Source organism: Mytilus trossulus, chromosome 1, assembly GCF_036588685.1.
Source record: "Mytilus trossulus isolate FHL-02 chromosome 1, PNRI_Mtr1.1.1.hap1, whole genome shotgun sequence".
Taxonomy (NCBI): Eukaryota; Metazoa; Mollusca; class Bivalvia; order Mytilida; family Mytilidae; genus Mytilus; species Mytilus trossulus.
In genome coordinates this window covers 27,712,602-27,735,721 of record NC_086373.1, presented here as the reverse complement: position 1 = coordinate 27,735,721, position 23,120 = coordinate 27,712,602, and the positions used below count along the sequence as shown (strand labels likewise).

The window sequence follows — 23,120 nt, the reverse complement described above, 5'->3', positions numbered from 1 at the left end:
AAATTATAACACAATGTTTATAACCACAAAAGGAAGCTTGGGATTGATTTTGGGGGTTATAGTCCATAAGGTTTAGGTTCCAAAGGTGCCAAAAACAAGCATTAATTTAGTGTCAGTACAAAAAGTTGTGTATTTATATAAGAATTTCAATTACTCTGAAATTGTACCATAATGTTTAATACCATAAGTAGAAGGTTGGGGTATATCTTAAGGGTTATTGGGGCAAACAGTCGAGGAATTGAGGGCCAAAAACAAGCATGTTTGTAGAGTCGAGACCATAAATTGTCCAGAATGGTTGTTGAATTACCTAAAACCAATGCTTTATGAAATCTTCTTTGAAAATTAGAGTTGTCTTTCTCTGTCCAGAATAGTAGTTTAATCAACTTAAATTAATGCTTTATACAATATACAATGCAAAATTCACTACCAACTGATAAATTAAAGCAGTCTTTAATAACCATTCAGTGATTACAAGCACTTTGATTATCATTCTAGGGTTATGCCCTTTTACAAATGGAAACATTGAAGAATTATTTAGTCTTAACTTAAGGTTTTTTTAACTAAATCTAGTGAACCATACTAATAGTAAGCAAATACATATGAAAAAGATGTGGTATGCTTTCCAATGAGACAGTTCTCCACAAGAGACCAAATGACACAGAAGTTAACAACTATAGGTCACTGTACGGACATAAACAATAAGCAAAGCCAATACCGCATAATCAGCTATAAAAGGCACCAAAATGATGGCCTTATTTATGTTAAAAAAAAAATAAACAAAAAACTTATATGTAACACATAAATAAACAACAATCACTGAGTAACAGGCTCCTTATATCATGTTCTCAAATCTAGATATCATCTCCCATATAGAAAAAAAAACGTGTGAAAAAATTAATCTATTATGTGTTGCTCTCCTAGATACAAAATGAATTCAAAATCAAAGATGTAGAACATATTCTATCATAATCATTCGGTAACTAGTGTTATTACTGTCTCCTCCATGCCTGTTTTGAACATAAAAAAAAATATTAAATAAATAACAGTTCTAATGCTCAGGTTGGTTGTCACCGTGCAACACAGTTAATAATATAAAAAAGAAGATTTGGTATGATTGTTAATGAGACTATCCACAAAAGACCAAAATGACACAAACATTAACAATTATAGGTCACCGTAAAGCCTTCAACAATGAGCAAAGCCCATACCGCATATATAGTCAGCTATAAAAGGCCCCGATAAGACAATGTAAAACAATTCAAGCGAGAAAACTAATGGCCTCATTTATGTAAAAAAAATGAACGAAAAACAAATATATAACACATAAACAAACGACAACCACTGAATTACAGGCTCCTGACTTGGGACAGGCACATACAAAAATAATGTGGCGGGGTTAAACATGTTAGTGGGATCCCAAGCCTCCCCTAACCTGGGACAGTGGTATAACAGTACAACATAAGAACGAACTATAAAAATCAGTTAAAAAAGGCTTAACTCATCAGATAGACAAAAAAATAACACCATAAAGGAAAAACATAGAACTCCTTTTGTCATAAGACAATGTCCAACATCCAAACATACTATCCACACTCATCTGTGTCCACACTTGTATACATACATAATAAAAGAAATATTTCTTATCCGATCTATGTCAATGCATTGAAATAAAGAAATTAACAGACTTCTTTGGAAATAAATTTTAATATAAAAACAAATAACATCACCAAACTCTGAGTTATCTTTAATTTACAAAGTCACCTTGACACAAACAAAATTAAAATAGAATTGTGCTGATGCGTATCAAGGCCACGTTTTTTTTTGGAATAACTGATGTCATAATAGTTTTTCCTTTACATTGATGTTCGTGGCTATTTTATTATTAAGTTGATCGAGAGGTGTTTGGTTTTTTTAATTACGATACTAAAAAAATAAACAAAGAATATTTCAACCTGCATTAAAATTCAACACTCGTTGTATTTTTAAAGATCACACACAGTAAATAGTATCTTGATGTATTGAGCTTTTCCCAACACAGTTGTTGGTTCAATCCAAGGATTGATTACAGACCCACCAACAACAATATTCAATTGAATTGAATAACTTCAGCAGCCTCTTAGAAGTACTTGCACGTCATCAATCGCAATATCACTTTTGTATCCTGTACCACGGACTGCTTCAAACGATATCTGTAATAGAGAAAAAAGGATGCGTCTCGTATTTCTTTCCTGCTGATTCAGTATTGGAGGATTCTTGAATCAGGGGTGTATACTTATTATATTGAGGTCAAATTAACACGTGTGTTTAAAATAAATAGAAAGAGAGGGGGGATTGTAAAAAGTAAAAACAAAACATTATGAATTTCAGCGCACTTTCTGAACTTACCCTTATTATGTAAGGTAATTAATGCACAAACTTTTAAAGTTATACGGACTTACTAATTTTTAAAGTAATTAAGTCCATCGGGTGTCACTGATAGATTAGACATACCTACTCTTCTTGAATTACTTTGTTACCTCTTTTTGGTTTTTGTTTTGTTGTGTTTTTGTTTTGTTGGGTTTTTTTTAGGAGGGTTCTCAGGGGAACCTACCACTCTTCTTCTTTAAAGGCACTGAATCGACCGAGTTGTGACGAAATGGAAGATTTTGTTATTCAATAAGATTTTCTGTATGGTGCTTTATTGGGTGTTAATTGTTAATCGTTTATCCTGATATTTTCTTATCGTACAAGTATTGTTTTTTTTACTTGTTTCTGTGTGTCTTCTCTTTCTTTTCAAAAATAATTAATTTTGAATGGTAACACGTCTTTTGATTGGCTGACGTTGTTTTGTTTATCAGCTCATAGACTCATGATTAAGTCGTGTGACCGTGACGTCATCAACGTTTTTTTCATGGTTAACTCCAGTTTTAAATAGAATTTAGAATTAAATTATAATAAATGACTAACATTTTTTTCTGTCTATTCGAAATAATATAAAAAATGTGGTGCACACTTTCAAATAACCTGCTACGCAAATTATTCAGTGTGCACCATATTTTTGATGTTATTTCGAATAGACAGAAAAAAAATATTACAGTCATTCCTTGAATGACGACACATGCTAAAATAAGGAAGATGAAAATGGCAATATAACACAGACACAAAAACACACCGAGTAATATCTGTTTATTGTTTTTTTTATTTATATTTACTTTATTCTGAATTGTCCAAAGAGGATACACTCCAATGTCAAAGGTTGGTAATATGGCATTAAGTCTATCAATAACGGAAAGTTAGTAATATTTCCGGAAATGATTTTTAGGGCATACGATACAGTTTTGATCCTGTATTTACAGTTTGATGAAAATTTCCATTTAGGCTATTTTTTCACTGATTAAATTAAATAAAAAAAAATTATGTAATACAAAATATACCTTCATGTGCTACTTTTTGAGTTAAATAAGGTCGAAATTTGTATATTTGCTCAAAATTCGGATTTGTGGCCGTATTTTTCCTTTCGAAAGAAAGCCATAACTTTTTTTTTTAAAAGAAAAACACAAATTTTTTTTTGTTAAATAATTTGTAATTTCTGTATTTTATTAGTACCTAAAAAATTTATGCATTTTTTATTCAGAAATTACTGATATTTGTCAAATGGACATGAATAGAAAAAAAAACGTCAGTTTTTGCTGTATATTTATCAAAATTTAAAAAAATGCACTATTTACAGTTTTACAAAATTTGGTCCACATTATCTCCCTGCAAAATGAAACAAAATGTCGTTTTAAAAAATAGGGGTCCATGCACTCATTTTCAAATTAAATCAGTTTGAATGATAAAAATCAGTCGAAAAATGCATCGTTTCCCGATATGTCACAGTTTGACGTCGCGAAAATAACATTTTACGTTAGCAACGTCATTATCTCCCCTGTAACTGTATCGTATGCCCTTAAGGTAACACGATACCGAATGACGTTACGCCACGAGTTATCGTTCCTGACGTTATCGAATAACGTTCACACATTCAAGCTAGTGCATCAGGTTTTGCAATCACAAAGTGATAAAATTATAAAAAAAATATTGGGTATGTGACATTTTTAATGGTAACTTTTTCTAGATACTTGACGGAGTAAAGGAAAATAGTTCCGGAACGGAAACGATTACTGTACAGAGTTTGACTAATGTCCTGACAACCTGACAATGTCCTGACAGAAATGAAAATGCTAAATACTTTTTTTTTATTATTGGAAGATTAACTTGAAATTTGGAACCAAGCAAGATGAGAACTTATATTTAATAAATAAAAGGAAAAAAATGAAAAACATATTTATAAGAGTTAGAAAACTTGACCTGACCAAATTGACTTTGAAACTTTTTATAACTTGACAGCTATGAACCAGCGATTTTTCAATACAATAATACAAGAAAAAAAGAAAACTTGACCTGACTATCTACATCTTTTTCGTGACTAATGTCCTAACCGATGAAAATTGTTGATTACTATTTTTTCTTTGAAGGATCGACTTTAAATTTGATGTCAAGGAAGATTCTGACATAAAATATAGAGATATAAGAAACGGATCATTTAAGAAATAATAGTTAAAGAGTTAGAAAACTTGACCTTACCAACATTGACTCTGCCCAGACTTATGGCCTAACCGATGAAGAAAATGTTAATAACTTTTTTTATTATTGCTCATTGTTAATCTTTAAAAATGTTTAACTTTACTTTTAAATATTCTGTTTCTTTAAAATTTAAGCATCTGAACGATAAATCTACATATAATAGACTGAGTTTTATCAAAAGTTTTTATTCTTGGTATATGTTTGCAATAAATACTTTTTCATGATGAACGCCGTATTCCCATGAAATTTTGTTTTGAAAGAAGAAATCTTATCTATAGAGATTTAAGATGATGTGTAAAAAACAAGGGGAATTGTTGGTCACATCTATTAATTCGTGTTAAAATGGTCGTCAAAAACACCGCTCGGGCAAAATGGGAAAAAGGAAATTTATCTGGATGAGAATACGGATAGAATTAGGCGATAATGCACAATACAAGCAGACTTTGCCACTCATACAATAATAGTTTGTTTGTATGGAATGTTAAGAAAGTGGTTTACTTGGTTATTTTGCCGAATGTCTTTCTCTATGTTCCAGTATAAAAAGTCTATGAAATTCATTGTTCTGTACAGAGTAAATCCGATATAGTTTCGGAAATATTTTGAAAATAAAGTGCTAGATTTGTAATCCTATAGACCAAGTCTACGCGGGAGAGACAGCAACATCGGAATGAAGCCTGAAAAAGTTAACATAGGCTGAGAAAAACATGGGAACTTGATTCGGCAAAAATAAAATGAAAAAATCAGGTCCCGTTACAATCTGATTAAAGCCATCCCCAAGTTGCCACTTGCGCCTATAAACGCAAGTTGATAGTCGGAACTGGCTATAGTCATACTGGTTTCGTTACAAATTTTTTCTCTCCAAATTTACAATCAAACGACTGACTAATTATTATTCAACGAAAAAAAAAAGAGACTGAGATAGATATAGGAAGATGTGGTGTGAGTGCCAATGAGACAACTCTCCATCCAAATAACAATTTAAAAAGTAAACCATTATAGGTTAAAGTACGGTCTTCAACACGGAGCCTTGGCTCACACCGAACAACAAGCTATAAAGGGCCCCAAAATTACTAGTGTAAAACCATTCAAACGGGAAAACCAACGGTCTAATCTATATAAACAAAACGAGAAACGAGAAACACGTATATATTACATAAACAAACGACAACTACTGTACATCAGATTCCTGACTTAGGACAGGTGCAAACATTTGCAGCGGGATTAAACGTTTTAATGGATCCAAACCTTCTCCCTTTTTCTGAAACAATATTATAACATCACAACATGTGTTTTTTTTATGTGATTTGAGGTGGAAAGAATGTACATGTACAAGTTCGGAGACAACACGACTGAAAGAGAATTAACATTTTTTAGGCCCTGAGAGACATATTGCTCACATACTTAGGCAGCAACCATTTGATTTTCGGGGGGTGGGGGTGGGGGTGGGGTTGGCTATGGAAATTTTTCCTGGACAAACTTCTGTTTCGCCTTCGGCGAAAGACAATCGATTTTTTTGGCGACAAGTCGAAAACAATTTTCATTTTTTTTCTTTCAATTTTAGCATTACATATAGTTGTAGCTGATGGTGAAACTAACAATTTTTTTTTTCTCAGGTTCAAAAACAAATTATTTTCTCTCCAAAAACTGGAAACAAACTTTTTTTTCCAAAAAAATCCATAGCCATATAGTTTTTAGAACAAGCATGCAACTTCCATGTAGATCTATATACATGTAAAAAAAGAACTGTGGATAAATAAACTATAAAAAAAATTCATATACATGTATGTATATTGTAATACTAGTATAAAATAGCATGAGCTTTAGAAACACGATGGAACGCGAGACTCGCCGAGCTTTCCACTTGTTTCGTAGCGAGTGCAAAAACCTTTTATAATTCTGACAATGTATATTGCACATAATTTTACATTTTGTTTATATCCTACAATTTAGGCCTAGGGTGAATAGGGATAAAAAAATACTTGGACTTCTTCCGACCGGCAGTAAAATACTTCCAAAGTGATGCATAAAATATTTGCCACTGGACGTAAAGTTATCAGAAATCAATCCGACAATTCAAAATCGCCACTTGAAACTTATAGAGCAGGCAACATCATATTGTTTCACCCGTGTAAATTCGACCGTGAATCCCACACTTGATAGTCTTTTTGCTTCAGGTTTAAATTGTGTACCTGTTTTTTAAAGGTGCGCATATCGTCTGGATTTTCTTAAATTTTTTTTTCATGACAGGTTGCTTGATAAGGCATTTTGATAAATGATAAAGGCCCGCAGAGTACAGACTACAAGTAACATCTCCTACATGTGGAATTTCAAGCTTGAGCTTTTATGTTTTGCAGTTTGTTTTACCTATAAAGTGTGCATATATGATCTCAAGATTTCTTTTATAAAATAATTTTCCACAAATGACAGACTGTTAAACTAATAGTGAAATTTGGCATACAGTTTGCAATTTTTGTCCGACTTGCTGAGCACATTTACACCACGCAAAGTACACTATACTAATGTACAAATGTACGTAGCAAGTCAAGAATATAAGTTTTGAATTTTCTTTGAGTTTTGTTATTTTATTTATCATGCATGAACTATTTGCCACTGAACGTTAAACAACCATCAAAAACAGAGCAATTATATCACTGTTAACTGAATCAAATTTTTAAAGTACTATTTTTCTGCATGGATGAAGCAATGACACCACCATTGTCATAAAAGATGGAGTTAAAAACTCAGTAATAGAAATGAATCGTAAAAAATGTCATGAAGCGAGATTAATGTTAAATTCATGATAGTGAAATATCTATGTGAAGGACTAAATAAATTATATCAGTAGAATCTCATAACACTAGGAAATTTACGGAAACCTGACAGGGGAAACGAAAATAAAATAAACACCCTTCAGATCCCGACACATTTTGTGTTTTCCATTTCTCATATCTCTGAGGAGAATAACGTTACATTCTGTATTCAATAACGTCACACGTTTTCGGTCAAATTCTACGGGTATCAATCAATTTTGAAGCCATTTATCTCAAAAACAAGGATGGTGACATATGATTTTCTATACATGTATGAATTCAGTTTGCAATTTTGAATATTATGTTAGTTTTTTGTTGTTCTCCGTATATAAGAACATAGCCATCCATTGGAAAATCTAAAAAGGTAAACCGAAAAACAGGCATTTCCCCTATATACCTAAGTAAATTTGTCGCCCAAATCGACGTTTTCCAATGAAAATACCAAGAAAACAAAAATGGTGACCCCCCTTTTTTATTACATATTTCGATGTAACTCGGTGCAAAGAACGCTTTTGCCAAAAAGTTTGAAAATCGGGAGATATGCCATTCGGTATCGTGTTACCTTAACAAACATGCTAGATGGAACGCATCGATAAATGAGTATTTTTTATTTCATGGTTTGAAAATGATATAATATGATTTGATTTAGATGTTACAGTAAATTACTAATATCGAGTAAAAAGATTCTTAACAAACTTTAAGAGGAACCCTGGATTTCTGGTACAAAATAATGCGACTTTTCACTAGAATGATGGACTGGTGACGTAAATTGTTAACAGCAGAAGTGCAATATGTTGTTGAATATTAAAAACACCTTTATTTTGAGTTATTGGGAAAAGATCAAAATTGTATCATTTGAAATACATAATGACGCAAGTTACTAAATTAAAATATCAATGTTGTGCTTATGAATATGATGTCTCAAATTATGTAAGATCACTGTGATGATAATGTATTTTTTTTTTTTGATTCATAGAATTGGTTTTTGTTCTTACAGAAACTTTATTATTGCTACCCAAATCTTTTGTGAAAATTCATATGTATCTTGACAAAACTTGTGGGATTTTTTCCTACCTTTGAGCTATTAAAAGTTGTAGCGTGTAGGCTAATTTCGGCAAACCTCCATTGATTTCCTTGATCTCCGGCTTTCCTCCAAATTTGTCTGCTTTCTTGATATACGATCAAGTCACCCATGTCAGAACCATACATGTGGTAATGGAACTTCAGACATCCAGTAGATTCTGAAAATATAAGTCATGCGTATCATAACAAATCTTTTTGTTACTATCATCATATGCAAATGATTTTAGTGTTGGTAGCCGATAAGTCTAGAAAGAGATTTTGTATTAACACCTGTAGTACTAATTCAAGTTTTCGTAGGTACTAAACAATTATTTTTTACATTTTGCATGTCTTTCAATACAGCTAAGTATATCTAAATACACACAAAACATTCGCATTGTATATCACCAGATGAAGTATTCACTGGAAAAAGATACAATCTTCGGAAACGTAGATCTAAAAAAAAAGTAAAATGTAATAAAGAAATGATCAATTAGAATATATGAGCTGCGTCGGATAGACATCGACCGTATGCAAATAAATATCTGATTCATCACATCTGTTCACCCATTTTGGGTCAAAAACTTCTTTATGGAAAGTCTGTAACTGTTTAATAGACGTAAAGTTTTTATAAGAACCATAAAAACTAAACAAAATTCCTCTATTATTTCGTCTTTAAATGTTACAAATTAAGGATGTATTCTTCTGACGTTTTAGTCTTGTTGAAATCTCGTTCTGGAATTATTTCTAAAACTTGTGATACAAATAAAATATCAATTAATTTAAAAATGTAACAATCAAACTAACTTCTGTGAACAAATTGTTTATTTACAATAAGGAACTTTTTAGCAATACATTTCTTATTACAAATCAAGTCAGCCTTTTTAGTCAAAATTGTGAGCAGTCACATGCACATTCCATATATATATATACATATCACTTTTTTCTTTTCAAATTTCTTTGATATGTTTTTATGCAATCATCTATATTAAAGAAATGGAAATAATATGCATTTTGTTCTTAAAACAGGGAAAAGTCACTAATTCACAAAATTGACAGCATCGTAAATTTGATACGAAAAAGCAGCAACAAAATATATACATGATATATGAGACAATATCTGAAAATTATTTTTTGGCAATATGAAAAACAAACAAAAAACATCTTTAGAAAGCGGTATTTTAAACACATTGAGGACACAGGAACTGTTGTCTGTAATTCAAACAACTGTTAAATGTGGTAGCATTGGCAATTTTATAAAAGATACAAAAGATTTCAGTTATAATGGGATTTAAGAATAAGCTAAAAATATTATATGTGGTCTACCGATATACTATCTTATCAAATACCAATTATTTTATTTTAGCATTTACAGTACACAAGGTTAAGACGTATACTAAAATATAGTCCGATATGTCGGTAACATGAAAGAATCTTGAGTAACAGGGCCGAGTTGGTAACAGGAAGGATTTATTTTCTTAAACAATACTTTGTATATAAAAGTTAAAGAATTTCTCAATGTTGATTGAAAAAAAAATTCAGAATGGAAATAGGGAATATGACCACAGAGCAGAAAACAGCCGAAGGCCACCAATGGGTCTTCAACGCAGCGAAAAAATCCGGCAGCCGGAGGTGGTCCTCAGCTGTGTACTAGTTCAGTGAAAATGAATGTGACACTAACTACAAAACGTATAAACAAAGTAAACTAAAATGAAACAACATACAAGACTAACAAAGGCCAGAGCTCGAGGCTCCTGACTTGGAACAATGTTTTACGGCAAAATGTGTATTTGTTTCAAAGTAACTTATTCATGAAAAAAATATAAAGGTTAAATATCTTTACCAAAAATGAAATCCCGTGACAGCAATCTTGCAACAGATCTTCGAGTGACAGATGTTGCCTCGAAATACAAGTAGTAATCTCCTTTGTATGCTGAAGACGGACCAGTCAATCTACTAGGTGTTGAGTTCTGCATAACAAAATATACGTATACAATAACCACTAGGAATAATATAACACAACAAACAAACAGCAAAATAAACGTGGAATTCTGTCTTATTTATTGTATTTAATAAAAAGAAAGCGAATTAAGAAAAACACAAAAACGAGTGTACTAATACTTTGCCTGTCCCAAGTCAGGAGCCTGTAATTCAGTGGTTGCCGTTTGTTTATGTGTCACATATTTGTTTTTCGTTCATTTTTTTTACATAAATAAGGCCGTTAGTTTTCTCGTTTGCTTTACATTGTCTTATCAGGGCCTTTTATAGCTGACTATGCGGTATGGGCTTTGCTCATTGTTGAAGGCCGTACAGTGACATATAGTTGTTAATGTTTGTGTCATTTTGGTCTTTTGTGGATAGTTGGCAATCATACCATATCTTCTTTTTTATAACCTCAGTGATGGAGATTTTTTTATTCGTGAGTTGTACATTGTAATTGGCTTGGAACTAGCTTTCAGTAACTGCGAGTACTCTTATTTCGGTACTTTATGCTTCTTTTTTTATGTTAGTTGTTTTTCTAGCAACGTACCAAGCATTTGATTTCGACCAACTGCAACTGATTTTTAATGTGTGTTCTTCTATTGTTCTGTTAAACAACTAACCCAGATTAGGAAAAGGCTTAAAACTTTAGAAACATGATTCACCCGGCCACATTATTTATGGGGCATTCCCAATTCTGGAGCCTGTAGTTGAGTGGTTGTCGTTGCATGTCTCATGCCTAAGTGTTTTTTGGTAAATTGTTTTGTTATAAATTAGACCGCTAGTTTTATCGTTTATTACCCATCTTTCATGTTAAGGCCTTTTATATATAGATAGCCGTCGATACGGTCATTGTCGATGGCCTATAATAATTGTTAACATCCACTTTTTTTTCAATCATACAACACATCTCATACAGCTATAATAGTTATAATAGGGCATTACTAAAAAAAGTTGTTTTGCAATTTCACAAGATCATGTTCCTGTACTGTTTTTGACGTAGCTGTATGAAATATATGTTAATTTATGGCAGATCTTTAATTGCAAAATTTATTTCAAACTTTGAAATTCTCGGTCCGATTTAGAGCTTAAAATAAAGTATTCTATAGTTGAAGATTGCGTGTTCAATTCTATACTAGCGCATAGTTTGTATGACTTTTTGTTGTTTTGTCATTCGGTTGCTGGCCTTTGACCTTTAAACCCACATATCTTGTTTAATTTGTATTTATTACCGAATGTACTGTCCAGTTGTGTTCGTCACTGAGATCCTGAATAAACATGGAGCCAACGTCGTTCTCAAAGTCAGCTTCATAAACTTGAAAAATTTCAAATAATGTTAGTACTATGTTCAACAACAAAAATATAGTTCAAAGATCGAAACAGTTAAAATTTCTTTTAATTACCACTTGTGTTCGTGTAAATTTCAGACATTGGGCTACAGGAGATTGAGAACAATCATGTTAATATAATATGAATATAAAACCTGATTTGTACTACACTCAAACGTTGAGCTGGACGTTTGCCGTCTTAGTAAAATGTCCTAAGCAATACTATACGTCTACTAGGATTAGGTTAGACATTTATCGCGCAACAGGTAATGTACGATTTTTTAAACGTATCGTTGTCGGCACAAATTTACGTGCACTATGACACAATGTCGTTATACTTATAAAGCTGGGGTCACACATTCACGATTTTTACTGCCGTCCTTGACAGGACAATTCCCGATTAAAATTTATTAAAAGTCTGATCAAGATCCTATGAATCGTGGATGGAAATTCAAACTTCAATTAAAATTTGTAAAAAAAATTTTTTAATCACGACAACAATCAGATATTGTTCAGGAAACGTCGATATTCAACCGTTTCTAAGCGAATTTATCCCGACAATCCCGGTTTAAATCCGCTTTTAATTCGACCGAGTCTGTCACGACTGCGTCCCGATTCTACCGAATGTAATCCGACAGAGATCAGATAGTGACAAGACAGTGAACCGACGCTGACGGAAGTTATCCGTTCAAAAACTGTCGGCATACTCGGGATGATCAGATACTGTCGGAACGTAATCCTATCACAATCCGCTCTATCGGATTGCAAACGGCTTTGTCTGGTCTCAGTCGTATTGTATTCTGTAATTGTCGGGACTCTGACGTGGGTATCATTGACGAATTTAGAATTATTAACGGGACTGTTTCGGAAAAGTTTCGGCAAAAACGGTTCGCAATCGACAAGATCTGGATGCAATTGCGACTCAATCGGGAGAAAAACAGCAATAAAAAAATCCTCCAGATCATTCCCGTTCCACAGGACACCGTCCCGAATACACAGAACATTGCTAGGAACTCGATCCGATACAGCAAAATCTGTCACGACATAGGCACGATTGTAATCCGACTAGACAAAATCGGCTGAGTTTCCCCGAATGTTACGGGACGCACCTAACTGTCGGGGTGCTTTGCCGAATTATTCGGACCCTTCCCGAACAGTAGGAATCTGTTACGAGCTGAAACGACTGCATTCAGACAATAATAGGACATTCAAGATAATTTAGGATACTAATCCGACTTTTTTTCACTTTTCGTGTCGTATCGCTGTCTGATCTCAAACGGGAGCAATAATCGGCAATGTGTGAACCCCGCATTACGTCCACATTTAGACATGGCGACAATTCGAAACCGAAACCAACTTTGCATGTTTATGAGAACATGGAGAACCCAGCTTATAAGACTGAACATATTATATGGAAAACGATCTATAATTTTGGAAATTGAATGTTGCCCAATATATACTGTTGGTATTTTCGTCGATTTATTGCTGTCCGGCCAATTGACATGTACATCATCTCCTCATATATGTCCATATATATATATATATGATTATTGAAAACAGCGATTATACTGATGGTTATATTTATGATTATACCTATGCAGGTAAATGCATAAATCATAATACTCACTTTCACATTGTATTCCTATGAATCCGTTTAAACAAGAACAAGAAAAATTCGAACCTGTCACCGAACATGTCCCAGCATGTTCACATGGGATTCTTGAACATGGTGTTACTGGAATATAACAAATACATGTACGTGTTTATCAGAAGATATAGTATGATGGCGAATGGTAAATATTACACAAAAGACCAAATGACGTAAACTTTGTATATTATAGTATATGAAAATATTCGAAGCATGATCTGACCTTTTCATGGTTAATATAACATTTAGAAACCCGAGTTGCAGTACTGAAATCGCTCGAATCAGTTATTTCTTCTTATAGTCGGTACACTACGGAAAAAAGAAGCTGTCTTTTAGTCATTACAATTTTGTTCAAATTTCATTAAGTTCCATGGAGATTTGGAAAATTTTAACCTCAGACTGATCCTGAAAGTTAACAGTAAAAAAGTTAGTCCATTTTATCAGTAAAATACGGAAAAATGAAAAAAGATATTTCCGGAATTTTGCTCTTGGTACTTGTCTCTTGGGTATAAACAAACTCCTGTCCTAATATTATAAAATTACATGAAGGTTAAGCAGTTATTGTTGACTGAAAAAACTTTAATCTCAGACTAAATTTGAATGTTCGGAAAATAAGTTTGCTCCTCTGCTGTCTTTTGATCTTTAACGAGCTTCTGTCCAAATTTCATAAAATTCCATAAAGATTTGATAAATGACTGATAACCTTTAACCTCAGTCTAAATCTGAATGTTAATAAATGTTACAGTAAATGTTAATGTAAACAAACTATGTCCATTTATCAATTAAATACAGAAACATTCTGCTCTGAATACTTTCTTTTGGTCATAAACAAACTGTTGAGTAATTTCATAAAATTCCATGAAGATTTGACAATGTCAATGATGTCTTAGAAAAACTTTTAAGTAAAGAATGACCTTAATGTCTCCGTTTTCGCGACATAAATGACACAAGCTCGGCAAAAACAATAGAGTGATATAACTCATTAGCTTACTTGTACACTTTTCACCAGTGAATCCATTTTTGCACGCGCACTTTGGCTGGAATTCATCAAGAAAGCATGTCCCACCATTGTCACAGTTTAAGTTATCACATGGAGACCCTGATATAAAAATCAAAATGTAAAAATGATGCGGTAAGTTAAAGACATTTGAGAATCGTATGTTGCCCTTTAATCATATGTGTTCGTGTTGTTAGATTGCTGGCTTATAAACGTATATATAACAAATCTCTTTTCTTGTTTCGCTGATTGCTGCTTGTTTAGCTGACTGTATAGGTATTATTTTGTTTATCTCGAACAAATATAAGACGTTGAAAAAGAAATGAAAAAAGAAATGAACCCCTTCATTAGAAGAAATATTGACATATCACTGAAAATGACACTTTAACTGGAATTTTAATGTTATAGCTAAATGTAAAGTTCAAAAACTATTATCAGGAATTGAATTACGATTCCGGCCAATTAACGTATTTGTAGATCTTTTGGAGGATCGAAATATACCATAGGGACATTCAAACTCATGGATCGAATATAAGCTGACAATGTCGTGGTTAAAAAGACAAAGACAAAGAGAAAAACGATAGAACACAAGACACACCATAGAAAACTAAAGACTTAGCAACACGAACATCACCAAAAACTAGGGGGGGATCTCACTGATTGCTCCAGAAGGGTAAGCAGATCCTGCTCCGTGTGTAGAACCTGTCATGTTGTCTCACGTTGACAAGCTAGTCCTCTTTTTAGGATTGGTATTTATCTTATTAAAGAATACAGCCAAAAACTAAGAGTTAACGTCTTCAATTAAGGGTAATTAAGCATAAAAGAAGTTCCCTGACAGTGAAAAAATCGTTTTTCTTATTTGTTGATCGTACTGTGCTGGTCATTCTTTAAAAAATTTCTCTTTATCTACTACTTCTGTTTACAAGACAACAGCCCAACACTAAGATATTTACGGAAAATAAACATATTACCAATAGTGCTGTCTAATTTTTCAAAAATAACATAAAACAACGTTTTTTTTGTATCTCGTCAATTTACATGTAGTTCTTACTACTTAAAATCATCTTGTTAGTTTTTGAGATACATATAACAACAAATGTTTTTTTTTCTCACAGTCATTTGATAGGTTCAGTTACACGAACTTCGCCAGATATGCTCCAGTATATGGAACCGGTCCAGCCATGACACAACATATGTACATGCACGGCAATAAAACACATGTATAATAAGCAAAGTAACAGCGCTTTATTGCTGTTCTTCATCTTTATATAAGTCTCAGTGAGGCCTAATCACGGAGGGGAAAACTATAATCGCACTGTAAGTTTAAGAATTATTTATCGGATTAGCACACTCAGGCTTAAGCGGAATTCTTAGTTTTAACCGATAAGAGAAATGAACAATTATGGGTCAACTACCTCAGAGCAACCAGAAAGAAGAAGATGAATTCTATTCATAGAACAGACATGAGGTGTATATAATAAACATATACTGAACGGTTTAGAAACGCAACACTAGATTATTTTTGTGTTATTTTTGAATGAATGTGTCAACGTCAAAAGCGATGACTGCCTGTTACTAACGCCAAAATGATTGTCAGAAAGATCAATAAATTCTGTCTGACATTTTTTGGGTTCTGTTTTACACCTTCTGATTTTGCATTTGTTCAACCCATTAACTGGTTTGGGCAATTATGCGGTTTGAACTTGAGGGCTTTACAGGTTTTCCTTCAGTCAATTCTTTGGCAATTATGTTGCTGTTTCATTGTCAATACACGTTGATATGTTCATTGATGGCCAGCAAAAAATCTTGTATCGTTGTCGGAAGGACAGTAGAACGAGTTTCTGAAGTCATACGTTATGGTTGCAGCACATTTATGTTTTCATGTTTGCAGTATTCTTAAGGGCTAATTCAGATCTTTGTATTTTTATTTCTCAGACTAGGCAAAATGGAGATGCAACATTTAACAAAAAAAAGTAAGTAAGGCAAAGGATTGAAAGAACTGTTTCACAAAGCAAAAAAACTGAAAAAATCTTTCATGGGACAAAAATTTCGCTTTCAGAAATTCGTGCGACTTCAAAAATTCGGTATGTTCAATAACCACAGGTAAGTCAGATTTTGATTTTTAGTAAGGAGAAAGAAGCATGATAAGCATGAAAGGTAGTTGTAAGAGAATCAAAAAAGATTTGGTAAAAAAAAATCAACAAAATGAGTGTTGCGTTTCTAACGTCGTTCAGTATATTAAGGTTATTTAGTTTTGGGGTAGAATATTTTCAATAAAGTTAACGATGGTTGACGATGAGGAGAACGCGATGAAAATATAAAATTAACTGAATAGTTTGAATTCCATAACTTAAACCATCAACAATGCAAATAAAGATGCAACAATTCAGCCAAACATTAACGAACAAGCGAGGGAAGACGTGTACCGTCCATTTATTTGTTTATTCGTCCATCTATTATCAATTTAAAGCTCGCTAAGAAGAGTTTTATCGGTAAAATCTGAAATGTACATGTTATTTTGCAAAATTGTAAAGGCTCTCTAAAGCATGTAATTTACTTCTGATAAAATATATATAAAAAAAAACGAAAACATATTTATGTTGGATTCCTTATGTTCTGTCGAAAAAAAATAAGTTCTAAACTGTCTGAAATTAGCTACTTCATTCAATGTCCAATACAATCCGGCACAAACATAGATGAATTAACAATTCATAATACCTTCACATCTTAATCCGTTAAATCCTCTATGGCAAATGCAGACAGCAATTTCTCCGGAAACAGAACAATTTCCATCATGAAAACATGGCACATGTGCACAAGGAGAAACTATAAAAATGAACAAAATGTACTTATTAACATATTTTTTTCATAATGTTATTTTACAAAAGAGGAAAACGAAAAATTCGTTCAACAATGATTTCTTTAGATCTTAAAACATTTATAAATCCAGAAGAAGACGTCGTGATCATTTCTTTTTTGTTTTAATTACATTTGAAAATAGTCTATGTATAGGGACTTGACTACTGTTCAGATGAATAGACTGTTAATATTCTAAATGCGTTTAAAAAAGAGAAAAATCCTTACTATCCAAAGGTGTTGGAGAGTGAGGATATATATACGTTGTATTTTTTGTATAATCCACTTGTATTTTTTGTCTATCTGATGAGTTAAGCCTTTTTCAACTGATGTTTATAGTTCGTTTTTATGTTGTACTGTTATACCACTGTCTCAGGTTAGGGGGGGGGTCCCGCTAACATGTTCAACCCCGCCACATTATTTATGTATGTGCCTGTCCCAAGTCAGGAGCCTGTAATTCAGTGGTTGTCGTTTGTTTATGTGTTACATTTTTGTTTTTCGTTCATTTTTTTACATAAATAAGGCCGTTAGTTTTCTCGTTTGAATTGTTTTACATTGTCTTATCGGGACCTTTTATAGCTGACTATATGCGGTATGGGCTTTGCTAATTGTTGAAGGCCGTACGGTGACCTATACTTGTTAATGTTTGTGTCATTTTGGTCTTTTGTGGATAGTTGTCTCATTGGCAATCATACCACATCTTCTTTTTTATAGTTTTTAAACGCACATAGACGATAAACAGGCTATATACATCTGACCAGTAGTCATATGGACCTATTGTAAAATTCTTAGTCAGTTGGTCTCTTGTAGACAGTTGTCTCATTGGTAATAATACTAAATCTTATTTTTTATATAATCAATTGAACCTCTTAGCTAGATGTGTGTTACGCATGAACTACGCGTGTTCAGTTGGGTAAAACGATTATTAACATATTGATTTACGCTATAATATGAAATAAAACAGATCTAGAAAATTCATTTACACGAGTTCGGTATCTATTTATATTAGTATGTTTATGTTTATATCGGTTTATTTAACCGTCGGCAGTCTTCGGATGGTCACCTCGATGGTTAATTAAATGGCGTCTAGACACACGATCTGCTGATAAAAAAAATAATCGAGTTTATGCAACATAAATTAACAAATTTCACTTTGTTTTTTTTTATATGTTTTAAGTCTTAATACGAGCATTTGAATCAGATCGGTGAAAATGAATTTGACAGCGACAATTCCTCGATGATTCACTGGATTAAAGATGGGCTGGAGTTAAAATGTGATAACATCTTGACTTCTCTTAAACGGCAGTAATACTAAGGATAAAGTGGTGTATCTTGTTTTTCTATGCGGGTTGTACAAATACGCAGCCTCGTTCGATCAGAGAGGGGGCGATGAAACTAACATTTAAAAAATACTATATTCAATCAGAGTTTGATATTTTTGATGTTATTGTAATATTTTTAAATTGCTTATAAAACATTACACAATAAGTTTCATGGTTAATGTACATGATATGAATACAACCATTTTTTATAATGCCCATATTTAAATAACGTGAAACAAAGAACTGTTACAATTATAGATCACCCTATTATCATCTTTTTTCATATAAGTTTCTCACCTTTTGATGAAAGCATCAACCACAATAGTACACCATTAACTGACAACAACCCAACACAAAGAAAGGCAATCAATAAACATGCAGTTCTCCATGTTTTGCTTACATCTTTCACGTGTTTCACTTTCTGTACCCTAGGTAGTTCTAAGTCAAAGTCTTGTTTACTTTCAGTTTTGTCGCCATTGACTTTACTCTTATTTTCTGACTTAGTAGATTTACTTGCATCCCTTTTATTCCAATCTGTATATTTGTTTTGAATCTTTTTCTCTTTTTCCGAAGGATTTTCAACACATTCGGCAATTTCTTCATAGTCTGATTGGTCGTCATCTTCATCCGTAACAATTGTCACCTTGTTGTCAAACCTTTCATTTTCATAAGTTCGAAAGCACTTTTTATAGTTAACTGCCATGCAGTTAGAATACAAATCAAAGTAACTTATATATATATATATTGTTAGTTTCTATCTGTATTTATATTCCGGCTCCTTTAAACATTGTCATATAAAATTTAAATTCTTCCTTGTTCTACATCAATACAAGTGAAATAGATCATTGTGTCGGAAGCAAATACTTATATTTAGCTTCATAAACAAGTATAAGTCATTGAAATATGGGCGTCATTTATGGAAAAACACTATTTCTGAGGTTTTGATATAAATAAATGTTTCCTACTTAAATACAAAAATGATATCGGTTGAATAAAATTGTGAAAAAAGAAGAAAAACAGATAAAAGTTACTGACTTTTCTCACATTTCTATAAAAGTATGGCACGTTTTGCTGGAAAGGGGTTTACTATCTCTAAGAGCGTTATTATATGCAACTAGGTACTAGTATATTTAATTCTGATGTAATCTACTTTGTGCAGCAATACACGTTGGATAACCTGATATCAATAAGAATAGTTTTAATCATATGGGATAAACTAATACATATCTGATAATATCAATGAACTGACAGCTTAAAAAGTCTTGTTTTACATCAATGATCATTCTGTTTTTATACTTCAAGGTACTGAAGAAATAACGCATGAAACTTTTTCAGGTTGGGAAAGCCAAGGAGTCAATTCAACTTCTCATAACATTAAAATTCGTGAGATATCTCAATTAAACCTTGAGGAGGCATCAGTTGCCAAGTAATTTGTCTAATTTCAACCTTAGGCTTTAAGTGGCAAGCTGCGTTCGACTCCAATCTTAATTGACTATGAATATCAGTTTTCCCAGCGGATTCCTCTGCTATTAAAAACTGACCGAAGTGAAATAGCCAAGAATGCTGAAAGGAGCTTTCAACGAGCTTTCAACATCAATAATAGGTCAAGCAACTACCTTATTTATTTAGAAAACATAATATTACCTTTGCAACAGCAAAAACTCTATAAGTGGTTCGTCTACATTATAGCTCTTTCAAACTATAATATTCATTTTTAAGTAATCATTCCCCTCTTCCAATTCCCCGCCTTTTTCTCATAGATTCTCAGAATATGCATGTGCAATGTGATGAATGTTCGAAGGGACAATAAAGATTAAAAAAAACGCAAACGGCATTTATCGATAAACATGATAAATTCGTACGTGTGAACGATCAATTAGATTTGAATATTTTAGATCGTAGATATCTATTGTTGCTAGATAATAATATAATAATATCCCCTTTGATGTTCGAATAATGACCTTTTTGCCTCATATCTGTGTGTTAACTCATAATTGTTTGTTAGGTTCTAATATTTCCTGAACAGTAAAAAGCTCATCTGTTTCGCATATATGGTGATCTCTCTTCAACTTGTTTTCGAAGTACCACGTTTGCCAGTTTTATGAATGAAAAAAGGAATAGAAAGTCATAAAAGGAAATTCAAACGCGTAAGTCGAACCCAAAATGACATGGTAAAGGCAAATGAGAAAACCACCATTTTGTCAAACAACAAACAACAGTATACAAAACATAACATAGAACCCCACCAATAACCATGTGTAAGATCATGTTACCTTGAAAGAAAGATTGAGCAACACGCACGAACCCCACAAATAACCAGGTGTAAGCTCATGTTACCTTAAAAGAAAGATTGATCAACACGCACGAACCCCACAAATAACCAGGTGTAAGCTCATGTTACCTTGAAAGAAAGATTGAGCAACACACACGAACCCCACCAATAAACAGGTGTAAGCTCATGTTACCTTTAAAGAAAGATTGAGCAACACGCACGAACCCCACAAATAACCAGGTGTAAGCTCATGTTACCTTGAAAGAAAGATTGAGCAACACGCACGAACCCCACCAATAAACAGGTGTAAGCTCATGTTACCTTGAAAAAAAGATTGAGCAACACGCACAAACCCCACCAATAAACAGGTGTAAGCTCATGTTACCTTGAAAGAAAGATTGAGCAACACGCACTAACCCCACCAATAAACAGGTGTAAGCTCATGTTATCTTGAAAGAAATGTTGAGCAACACGCACGAACCCCACAAATAACCAGGTGTAAGCTCATGTTACCTTGAAAGAAAGATTGAGCAACACGCACGAACACCACCAATAACCAGATGTAAGCTCATGTTACCTTTTAAGACAGATTGAGCAACACGCACGAGCCACACCAAAAAACAGGTGTAAGCTCATGTTAACTTGAAAGAAATGTGGAGCAACACGCACGAACCCCACCAATAAACAGGTGTAAGCTCATGTTACCTTGAAAGAAAGATTGAGCAACACGCACAAACCCCACCAATAAACAGGTGTAAGCTCATGTTACCTTGAAAGAAAGATTGAGCAACACGCACGAACCCCACCAAAAAACAGGTGTAAGCTCATGTTATCTTGAAAGAAATGTTGAGCAACACACACGAACACCACCAATAACCAGGTGTAAGCTCATGTTACCTTGAAAGAAAGATTGAGCAACACGCACGAACACCACCAATAACCAGATGTAAGCTCATGTTACCTTTTAAGACAGATTGAGCAACACGCACGAGCCACACCAATAAACAGGTGTAAGCTCATGTTACCTTGAAAGAAATGTTGAGCAACACGCACGAACCCCACCAATATCCAGGTGTAAGCTCATGTTATCTTGAAAGAAAGATTGAGCAACACGCACGAACACCACCAATAACCAGGTGTAAGCTCATGTTATCTTGAAAGAAATGTTGAGCAACACGCACGAACCCCACCAATATCCAGGTGTAAGCTCATGTTATCTTGAAAGAAAGATTGAGCAACACGCACGTACCCCACAAATAACCAGGTGTGAGCTCATGTTACCTTGAAAGAAAGATTGAGCAACACGCACGAACCCCACAAATAACCAGGTGTAAGCTCATGTTATCTTGAAAGAAATGTTGAGCAACACGCACGAACCCCACCAATATCCAGGTGTATGCTCATGTTATCTTGAAAGAAATGTTGAGCAACACGCACGAACCCCACCAATATCCAGGTGTAAGCTCATGTTATCTTGAAAGAAATGTTGAGCAACACGCACGAACCCCACCAATAAACAGGTGTAAGCTCATGTTACCTTGAAAGAAAGATTGAGCAACACGCACGAACCCCACCAATAAACAGGTGTAAGCTCATGTTATTTTGACAGAAATGTTGAGCAACACGCACGAACCCCACCAATATCCAGGTGTAAGCTCATGTTACCTTGAAAGAAAGATTGAGCAACACGCACGAACCCCACAAATAACCAGGTGTAAGCTCATGTTACCTTGAAAGAAAGAATGAGCAACACGCACGAACCCCACCAATAAACAGGTGTAAGCTCATGTTACCTTGAAAGAAAGATTGAGCAACACGCACAAACCCCACCAATAAACAGGTGTAAGCTCATGTTATCTTGAAAGAAATGTTGAGCAACACGCACGAACCCCACCAATATCCAGGTGTAAGCTCATGTTATCTTGAAAGAAAGATTGAGCAACACGTACGAACCCCACAAATAACCAGGTGTAAGCTCATGTTACCTTGAAAGAAAGATTGAGCAACACGCACGAACCCCACAAATAACCAGGTGTAAGCTCATGTTACCTTAAAAGAAAGATTGAGCAACACGCACCAACCCCACAAATAACTAGTTGTAAGGGAGCTTCCATTTGATTTTTATGGGGGGCTAGGATGAAATTTGAAAAAAAATAGGCAGGACAGCAGTTTTGAGAAAAAAAAGGCAGGATGAGACACTTGCAAAAAAATAGTCAGGACAAAAATTTTTGTAAAAAAAA

At 33.6% G+C, this 23,120-nt stretch overlaps 1 protein-coding gene across 2 annotated transcripts; it reads right to left on the bottom strand.

Annotated features, from left to right (window-relative positions):
• Positions 1–1,971: 1,971 nt before the first annotated feature.
• LOC134720825 (MAM and LDL-receptor class A domain-containing protein 2-like) lies at positions 1,972–20,712 on the bottom strand. 2 transcript variants are annotated; one of them, XM_063583362.1, is made up of 8 exons: positions 18,906–20,707; positions 17,149–17,256; positions 14,425–14,532; positions 13,413–13,520; positions 11,690–11,772; positions 10,321–10,447; positions 8,490–8,656; positions 1,972–2,189 (listed from the first exon to the last, which is right to left on the bottom strand). In XM_063583362.1, the coding sequence occupies exons 1-8, from the start codon at positions 19,309–19,311 to the stop codon at positions 2,106–2,108; spliced, it is 1,191 nt and encodes a 396-aa protein (XP_063439432.1). In that variant the 5' UTR covers positions 19,312–20,707; the 3' UTR covers positions 1,972–2,105. The 2 variants fall into 2 exon arrangements, with proteins under 2 accessions (XP_063439432.1, XP_063439442.1); XM_063583372.1 differs by lacking the exons at positions 1,972–2,189; positions 8,490–8,656 and adding an exon at positions 8,798–8,933 and having other exon boundaries at positions 18,906–20,712.
• Positions 20,713–23,120: the final 2,408 nt, after the last annotated feature.